The sequence below is a fragment of the Halyomorpha halys genome, unplaced genomic scaffold (assembly GCF_000696795.3).
Source record: "Halyomorpha halys isolate HHAL.00 unplaced genomic scaffold, Hhal_1.1 Scaffold1762.1, whole genome shotgun sequence".
NCBI classification, from domain to species: Eukaryota; Metazoa; Arthropoda; class Insecta; order Hemiptera; family Pentatomidae; genus Halyomorpha; species Halyomorpha halys.
This window is the reverse complement of record NW_027113534.1, coordinates 119,535-129,775: the sequence shown is the minus strand read 5'-3', so window position 1 is coordinate 129,775 and position 10,241 is coordinate 119,535. Positions and strand designations below refer to the sequence as shown.

The 10,241-nt window shown below is 34.3% G+C and overlaps 1 protein-coding gene across 3 annotated transcripts in view; it reads right to left on the bottom strand.

Moving 5' to 3' along the window:
• Positions 1-421: 421 nt before the first annotated feature.
• LOC106690585 (NAD-dependent protein deacetylase sirtuin-2) overlaps positions 422-10,241 on the bottom strand; it is a 44,361-nt gene continuing 34,541 nt past the window's right edge. For all 3 annotated transcript variants that reach the window (XM_014436063.3, XM_014436061.3, XM_014436064.3), the window contains exons 8-9: positions 5,579-5,735; positions 422-857 (exon numbers count right to left, since the gene is read on the bottom strand). In XM_014436063.3, coding sequence (XP_014291549.1) covers positions 777-857; positions 5,579-5,735 — 238 coding nt within the window. In that variant the 3' untranslated portion in view covers positions 422-776. The remainder of the gene's footprint in view (positions 858-5,578; positions 5,736-10,241) is intronic.

The window sequence follows — 10,241 nt, the reverse complement described above, 5'->3', positions numbered from 1 at the left end:
TAGGGTAGTCGGCAGGTTTATGACGAAGAGTAAAGGTGATTTGATGGGATTTGTTAGGATTTATTTTTATCCTACAATTTCGACACCATTCTTCGAGGGTTGTGATATGGAACTGGAGAGTTTGGGATGCAATCAAAGGGTTATTATTAACTGTGAGCACACATGTGTCATCAGCATACGTGGTAAGGATAGTGTTAGGAGTTGTTGGGATGTCAGCTGTACAGACGGTGTAGAGGACGGGTCCGAGGATACTACCTTGAGGAACACCAGTGGATTGAAAATAGAGGAATGAAAGGATGTTTCTAAAATTCAAAGGGTTCAATTATTCTAAAAATATATTAAACCAGAAAATAATCAGATAAATTATGGGAACTTATCTGGTAATCAACATAGAAAATGTATAAATAAATTAAAAACAAAATACATAGAAAATATAATGTATTTAAAATCAAATGAGTACTTTAAAATAAACAAACCTATTTATATAAATAAACAATCAAATTGACTCAACTAAATATTGAACAATATATAACTTAAGAATAAAAATTTTGGAATAAATGACATATAATACAGTTAAATTCACAAACTAAAGAGAAAAAAATAAATAAAACCTGAGTAATTGAATTAAATTTAGTAACCATGACTTTAGTAAAACTTATTAAAATTTAAATGAGACTAGAATTTAGAATAAAATATCAAACAAATCTTTAATCTAATGCTGATTCCCAGCCCAGCCAATCTTCACAGCCACATTTTAGAATATAAACAATAATGAGTTAGCAGCTCGTTTCTGCTGTTCCTTTCAGTGTGTTGGAGTATATAGTATCGTCTGATTTCATCAGTCGAATCAGTTCATCCTAAAAAAACAATTTCATGGATATGGTCTAGAATGGAGATACAATCATATTTTTCTTTTATAGGTAAATCCTGATTATATTTTAATTCCCCATTTTGAAAATAATGTTCAGTAAAAAAAAAAAAGGAAAAATTAAACCATTAATCCATTTCCAAACATAATTTACATATTTAAATTAGGCATTAAATAGATAAATGTCATCATAATATCTTAAATATATCATAACCAAGCTTTGAAATTGGAACCTAGTATCTAAATTGAAGTTGTAGAATTTTAGTTTATGTTTTGAAGATAATGACTGATTAGGGGTCAAATGAAAAATGTTTTAACTTGTCTATTTCTGTGAGAACATTTTTTTTTATTTTAATAATTTTTCAAATATATTTTTTTATTTAACACCAGATTGGTCTGTTAGGTCTTACACGTTCATTATAAGTTTGATATTTTTTTTTTTGTTTAACAATATATTATGGAGAGGGGGGGGGGGGGGTATTGTCTCGTGCAAAAGATACTCCTAACTATTCACAACACTATAAATAATAAACAATTGTGAATAATAATGATGAATTATATATATATATAAATAAAAAATAAATAGATAATAATAATTCTTAGTAGAGAGAAAAAAAAGAAGAAAATTGAACCAACTTCAGTTGTGGCCGGAGTATTGTATTCTAAATAAGAATGATTGTTTCTGATTTTAATTTATATTTTCTATTTATGATAGGATATAGCATTGCTAAGTTTGAGTAGGTTTGGGTTAATTTAATGTTGATATGGTGATTCCAGGTAAGGTGGTGATCGAGATGGATTGCCAGGTATCTTAGCATTCCACTGGCAGGATTCTATTGCACTTTTTACCTTATAAGGATTAGTTGTAGTTGGTCTGGTGGGCATCCGCGAGTAACAACTTTTAAAGAACATTTTTCAATGTTGAGACCAATCATTCATTTAGTAAAGTATTGTTCTCGATCATCAAGGTGACTGCTAAGTACTTATAGCTATTTCTATGTCATATGTTGAGAGAAAACTGTTGTATCATCAGTGAACAAAGCTAATAGAGGTAAGTGTGGACTGGATGATGTCATAAAGGTAGAAGTTAAAGAGAATGCGAGAAAAGACTGAACCTTTTGGAGTACCAGCATGGATTTGTCTGATGGTAGAATTTGTGTTATTTATTCTAATAGAAATTTTTTGGCCATCAAGATGAGTTCAGAATAAGTATTTCGGAGTATCTACTTTCTTAAGTTTGTATAGGAGACCTCGATGCCAGACCTTATTAAACACTTGTAGGAAGTCCAATACTCTACCTGAGTGTGTTTCTTCATTACAAATCCATTTAGTATAATTACTGATTGTCTTAGCAGTTGGTTAGAAGTGGAACGACTATAATGAAAACCAAATTGAAGTTCAAGGGATTAAATCATGATCATGACTCTTCTTTATTTAAAGCCTTATAATCAGTTCTTGGATTTCTTTTAGAGTCCTGAATTTGGGTGGAAGCTGTACTGTTGCAAGGGGGAGATTTAAATACTTGTCAATGTCATCATTTGATAAATACAAACTTTTTTCATATTCTGTATTAGAGAATGTTTTTCAAAGAAATTTGGAATCACTTCAGCACCAATAGAGAAGAATTCACCATTGTCTACAAGACTTGAGAATTTTTTTAACGTTTATCCAATAGACACTGTGTAACCTTCCACAGAGATAGGTTCTAAATCATTTATATAATTCTGATATTTAGCACCTATTCATCCAGTTCCTTTTTAATTGCGTGTTTGGGGTGGTTCCATCTCTTTTTATAAACAGGGTCTCAACAGTGCATCCACTGCCCCTTGTATAATTTTTTCTTTGATTTTTGATTGGATTGATTTTGGGAAACTGCAAGAGAATGTATTTTTCAAAAAGTGGAATGATTTAAATCCAACATAAAATAAAAACTAATTTGATCAAGTAATCGGCTTCCAATTCTGTTTAAAGGTAGTTTAAAATTTCCTGTTGGTTATTACACAATTCAAATTTATCATTTCCTTTCTAACATTTTGTAATCATCATCATAATCATTTTATCCCCTTTACTGCTTGCACAGTGTGGGGTTACAATTTGCAGAGTCTGGACCAGATATCTCGCTCTTGAACCATCTCCCTTCTCCTACTCCAGTCCATATCCCGCCTCCTGAACGCCTCCTCCCAGGAAATGCATGGTCTTCCTTTGGCCTTCTTCCCTCCTCACGAGTCTCATATGTCTTTCTGGCAGTTCTTTCCTGGTCCGCCTGAAGGAGGTGTCCAAACCATCTTAGCTTGTGCCCCTCTAGGATGCTCTCAGCCGGTTTGACTCAGAGGTTAGTCCGAATGGTACTGTTCCGTACTCTGTTTCGTCGTGCATTCCTTCCATGAAGGTGCCCGGCTAGCTCAGTCAGTAGAGCATGATACTCTTCTCTCTAACCATTTGTTTTTGTGTAAACTTATCTAATTTGGTTGGTATTATCAAATCTCAATTCCGAGTACCATGTGTCAGTAATTCTTTAAATTTTTTGTTCTGTGACCTTTATTATCATTCTAAACAGTTAGTTTAAACATTTAACAAACCCCTTGCCTTGAACTTATGTATTATCTCTTAATCTATTTTGGATACTAATTTCACTATTCTTAAATATTGCTTAAAGATATGTGGTTTAAGCACTATTTAAACTAAACCACCTCAAGTTTCATAAAAACAAATGAAATATATCATAAATATTTTTATTCATCACTTAACATATTCTATCATCTCACAGGTTTGGTCCATCCAGTGCAAGGCATTCTAATATATTTACATACTCCATATAGAAAATTTTCAATACAAAATTACAAATGTATTTTTAAAAGGGGATTTCATTGGAATAACAGCAATATTCTAATTAACACTATCTCTCAATTAGTGGATGAACTAATTTCAAAAAATATTATCATGATTCATTTTTAAAAGGTTGCTGAAGTTTTTTGTTTGCTATTTATTATCACTAAAAAGTGATGTGATAAAAATTTGAATTTTAAAAAGAGTAAAGATTTATTTTCAGGTTAAAAAAGTTTATTGTTTAACGAGGTGTAGATAGTTGACCGTAGATTAATGATTGGAGAAGTTTGTCGGGGGGTGCGGTCAGCAAAGAACAACATAAATAACAAAACCATATTTATTTGTTTTATGCCAACGTTTCAACCTGAGTTTCAGGTCTTCATCAGGGCTATAGAACAAAAGAGATAACAACAACATTTAGAGCAACAAACAATTGAAAAGGAATAGTATACAAACAAATTTAGAATTATACAAAATATAGAATTAAATCATAAATGATAAAAAATTGATAACTGATAATTGAATAGTACAAAATATATAATTGATTCGAAAAAATAAATAAATAAATTGAATCTACAAATTGAACACTATGACAGACAATGAAAAATAGTGAGTGGCTTATATCTGAATTACAGTGTGAGTATTAACTTAAATACCTATACTAAAAATATAAATATATTGTTTTATCATTGTCTGTCATAGTGTTCAATTTCTAGATTCAATTTATTTATTTATTTTTTCAGTGTTTTAGACACTACTTGCATATCTTATATTATACATATCTTCTTACCTACATGATATTATATTTCATCTGTCACTGTTTTCAATCTACTACCATACAATTCCACGATTATCAATCAATTAAAATTTTGTACTATTCAATTATCAGTTATCAATTTTTTATCATTTATGATTTAATTCTATATTTTGTATAATTCTAAATTTGTTTGTATACTATTCCTTTTCAATTGTATGTTGCTCTAAATGTTGTTGATATCTCTTTTGTTCTATAGCCCTGATGAAGACCTGAAACTCAGGTCGAAACGTCGGTATAAAATAAATAAATATGGTTTTGTTTATTTATGTTGTTCTTTGCTGACCGCACCCCCCTGACAAACTTCTCCAATAATTTATTTTTTAACATTTAGTTTCAAGTTAAAAAGTAGAGAGGGATTCCTTGCATTAGAATTTTATTAAAATATTTGTCCTTCTTTAATTAGATGAGAATCTTTTGTTTTTTCTTTTGAGTATATTAATGATATTTAATTGGCAGAGCAGCATGAACACTCATTCTTTTTAAAAAAAATCTCACTTACATCCAGATTACCCAAATTAATTTAGAGGAGAATGAATATAAATTATTTTGTGAGAATACATGGATTAAGTTAAACTTGAGAGGACAAATAAAAAAATTGCAAACTGATGAGAAATTATATAAACTAGAATGAACTAAGGTAATAATGGCCAAAATCTAAAACTGGTTGGCAGAAGTTTTAACAAAATAATCTTAAATTTTAGAAACATACAAAACAGGAGAAAGGTCCCTCTTTCCATTAAAATAAGAGGAGATCAGAAAAATGAGTAAACAAAACAGTAACACAGAAAATGGTATTTTGAATACTAACTTAATTTTTTTTTTTTAACTGTTTTATACATTATAAACTATTTTTTTTTTTTAAATACAATATTAATAAATAACTTTAAATAAAAACATACATAAGAAGTAGTCAGGGTTGCGGTCAAAAGTGAAACAAAAATAGTTTACAACTATTTTTGTTTCACTTTTAACCGCAACCCCGACCATCTTCTTATATATAAATTTTTACGGTCAACTATATATACATATATATTTAAATAAAAACATATTAATAAATATACACTTACGCCCCATCCAAGTTCATCTGCCAGAATCTGGCATCCAGTATCACAATCTCCAGTCCACAACACATCTCTATTATTATTGGCTTTACCAAATTGGAACCCAATGTTATCACCAACAGGGACCAGATTGATTATTAGCCGTGGACACATCTTGTTTGGCCTATAAATAAATTTTATAACATAAAAATTATAGTCCAAACTTTATAACCCGTCAAATATAGGACTGACTAGTTGTCGTATAATCACATATATAATTTTCAGTCCATACTCATAAGAGGCTCCACGGACAGGGCTCATCCTATCACCCTGGATATCCAAGGAGAGAGGGTTAGACCGGGTGAGGAGGTGACATATCTTGGTGTGAAGATAAGAAGAAGATTCGATGCCACTTCTCACCTAGTGTATCTAAAGGACAGGGTGACACTGTCACTCAATGGATTAATTAGGATAGGGGGTGCATTTTGGGGCCTCAGGTACCCTGCAACGATGACCATATATAAAGGTGTGATCTTGGGTATTCTGAGGTACGCATACCCTGTCTGGAGCCGAAACCTCACGCAGAGACCGAAGAGAAGACTGGCCACCATACAGAGATTGGCTCTGCTGAGGGTCACAAAGACATACAGAATGGTGTCACATGAGGCGGTGCAGGTGCTGGCCGCAGCGATGCCCCTGGACCTCATCCTCAGGGAGGATGTCCTTAAATATGAAGTAAAGAGGCAAGGACTAGAAGCCCAACCAGATGAGCTCCGAGAGAGGATCGGCGAGACTCCAAACTTGTGGAAGAAAATACTGCGGGAGGACTCAATACAGAAGTGGAATGGACGGTGGGTAGCAAGCCAGAAGGGCGCTACTTTGAGAAAATTCTTCCCTACTGTCCTTTTTAGATTGAAGGCTAAATGGGTCATCCCAGACTATTGGGTCTCACAGATCCTAACAGGACACGGGAGGTTTCGGGGGAAAGCTGCAGAGCTTAAGAAAGAACATCGACTCCCGGTGCCCCATGTGCGGAATTCCTGAAACAGCAGAACACGTAATAGTGGATTGCTCCGCCATGGAAGGACACTGAGCCAGGTTGTTGAGAAAGACCGGGATTTTCGCCGAGTCAGACTTTCCCTGGTTGATGGAAGAAGAGAATTATCCCTTCTTCAGGGAGTTCATTTACAGATGGAAGGAGGTGGTGGGCCCAACACATTTCACAATGGGAAGGACTTGACCGCTCAACATCGGCGAGCCACCAAAAGAAGATGAAGCTGACCCAGACTGAGACCAGGAGGGCCTACTGAATGGATGAAGATCTTGAGAGCAGTGGCATGCGCAATCCCAGCGCGCACTACCCCACTGCTCCCGCACCCGGTATGCCAGAAATGGCAGGGGAGGGGAACAAAAAAAAAAAAGTTGTCATATAATCAAATATTCTGGGACTAATACGGGCCTTTATACTATACAAAATAAAGAATTGAAATAAATTAAAACTTAAATTTTGTTATATACTTCTTTAAAAAAAAAAAAGAAATTAACATTAGGGGGTTTGCTTAATGGTAGTCAACCAATTTGCAACAGGAAAACTACCTTCTCTTCTGCTTCCACCACAATCACTGGTCAAAATATATTAACCTTACAAGTCACCAGTTTGTAGGATTAACAAGATTGTACTGAACTAAAAACAAGATCATAAAATAAGTAGTGTAAACTAAACGTGACATAATTACTAAATTAAACCTTCTACCACTACAATCCATGAACGAAACAGTGTTTCTTGAACACAATTATACCTAAAGGTGATGTGTTCATCATTTATGCTCCACCACCAAATATATATATTGTTCCGAGTAACCTACGGCAACCGAAAGGTTGAATTGGAGGGGCCACCATGATACATCATGGCATTTAATAGCCCACAGGACATACTAGCGCCCATGTGGCCAACAGTCATAACTCACCTCCTCCAGCGCTCTCGGTGGCAAGAGAAGCATCCCAGACCAATGTGAGATAGCCATCTTGTCTCAGCCAGAGAAGCGTCCATCTTTTTCTTTTGTTAACTCATCATTAATATCTACATGAGTGAGTAGATTTACTTGAGTGGTTCCCGGCAGCAGAGGGGAGAGAGGCCTAAGAATGTGGAGGGAAGAAAGAACCATGGAGTTAGTCCATCTAGCAATAGTTAACATCCACATCATTATCAACCACCTCAATGTTAGATCTACAATTTCTATAGCCCACTCATACAAAATTCTACAAACAATCTAATCATAATGTTTTCTTTCGGTTACCCCCTACACCTCTTGTAACATAAAACAATAGAATTTTATTACATTTAATCATGTTTTATTTTTCAATTATACAGTCCACTCAAACCCAACTAGCTAACCAAAAGTGAAGTGTGTCTTACAATGCGGTTGAAGGCATACTTCATACGGTACAGGATCATTATGTTGCGCTGGAGGAGGTGAGTTTTGACTGTTGGCCACATGGGCACTAGTATGTCCAGTAAGCTATTATATGCCATGATGTATCATGGTGGCCTCTCCAATTCAACCTTTCGGTTGCCGTAGGAAAGAGGTTCCATGCAATGAGACGAACCTCTGCTTCTGATTCGTTTCGTTGGAGTGCCCTGGTGTCTTAGAGTTATCTGGGTTCTGTGACATGTGGATAGCATTTTTCCTCTGCCGAACAAAGGCTGTAACACTGTCCACCGTGGGAAACTATTGGCTGGATCCCAGAGACAGTTCAAACTGTCTTCTGGCCTCTGGGTCCAATGTCCTTAACGCAAGTGTGGTAAGAAGGAGGTCCGTAGTGTCCTAGAGTTGTAATGCCCGCAGAGCTTCTACGCTGTCAGCGACACCTGTAAGAAACTGCTCGTACCTTTGCAGGTCACTTCTTGCCCCTTTTCAGTTGAAGTCTATTATACGGTGAATTAGTACATTAGCTAAGACCCGGGGATTCTGATATGTTTGCACCACTCGTTTCCAAGCCAATTCGTACGACTTTGCTTCAACTGGAAATCTGGAGATTACCGCTGCAGCTTCACCCTTCAAGGCGCCGACAAGGTAGTGGAACTTCTCGATGTTCAATAAGGTCGATTCATCGTGTATCAACGATGTGAACGTGTCATGGAAGTACGACCACTTAAGGATATCACCACAAAACGTTGGGATAGGAATCCTAGGTAATTGAGGTTTCTGGGTGTAGGTTGCATTTTGATTAAATGTGGAGCAAGCAGGAAGCGTAGTGTGTTGTGGAGATTTTCTTGCTTCGAGCTTCTGTTGAATTAATATGCACCATGCACCATTCGCCTTTACTATTTCCTCCTTTAATGAGTCGTAGAGCTCTAGCCAAGAGTATAACAGAAATAACTGAACCAAAGTATTGATGAAATGTCAGCATGAGGAACCAGGATGAGCGACGTCATCGAGCGAAGATGTTAAAGTTATCGCATCTAGAAGACCAAGATGGTTCTACCTCTTTGGAATATTAGTTTGACCAGTTATCTCACAATGTAATAGAAGACCTTCTATGAATGAATATTCTCCAAAACGGACAATTTCAGAAAGGATATAGTGAAATAATGTGTATATTGCTCTATTGTGCTCAAACTAAGAGATAAAACAACAAAACATGTATGGTTAAAGTGAATTTAAGGTAATATGTTAACAGTTGTTTATAACTTGTATAGACTAAAGACTTTACTTTTATTAACAGCATGTTAATTAATTTATAAATGAATACTGTGGAAATAGTGAATAAAATTGTGAGAAATAAAGTGAGTGTTTTATTAAGGTTTTCCTTATCACTATTAGGTTAGGCTATGTTGAATGTTAAGTCAGCAAAATTAATTAAATTCATTTGCAATTGAATTAATTAACCTATGAATGAAGTGATTAAAACTTGATTTAAAGTGATGAAATAAAGTGAAATTTGGCAATAGATTTGATATGTTTAATGAATTCTTTCAGGTTAGTTAACTATCTCTGTGCATAAGCATGTTACACTTGAAAACTTAAACAAATGAAATGGAAATAGAACATATAGGTAATACATTTAAGAATTCTGCCCACTAAATTACTGAATTCAAGATTCATTTAGGGTATTAATTGTTAACAACATGGCAATAAAGAAATGAAGGTTTAATGAATCTTAATTTAACTCAGCGAAAATAACATTGTATGAATATATATTCTGTGCTATGTTATAGTAAGTAATTTCCTTCCTAATATTGACATTAAATATTAATTACACATCCACTGAGTAATCGAACATCATCACCATTGCTGAATTGGTCTTTTCCCAGGTAAGAACAATGAATTAAATTTTGAGAATACTATACAATAACTTTATCTACTTTCACTAAGCTGTGATTTGAAATTTGTGGACAAATAAGTCACAATTTTGGATTATTAGGTCTTGCATAGGCCTTATGTATTAACGCTAATTTTGAAAATTGAAACATTATAATTTTATTAATCCAGCTCGGTACAGGACCATTATGAATGAAGTATGCCTTCAACCGCATTGTAAGACACACTTCACTTTTGGTTGGCTGGTTGGGTTTGAGTGGACTGTATAATTGAAAAATGAAACATGATTAAATGTAATAAAATTCTATTGTTTTATGTTACAAGAGGTGTAGGGGTGACCGAAAGAAAACATTATGATTAGATTGTTA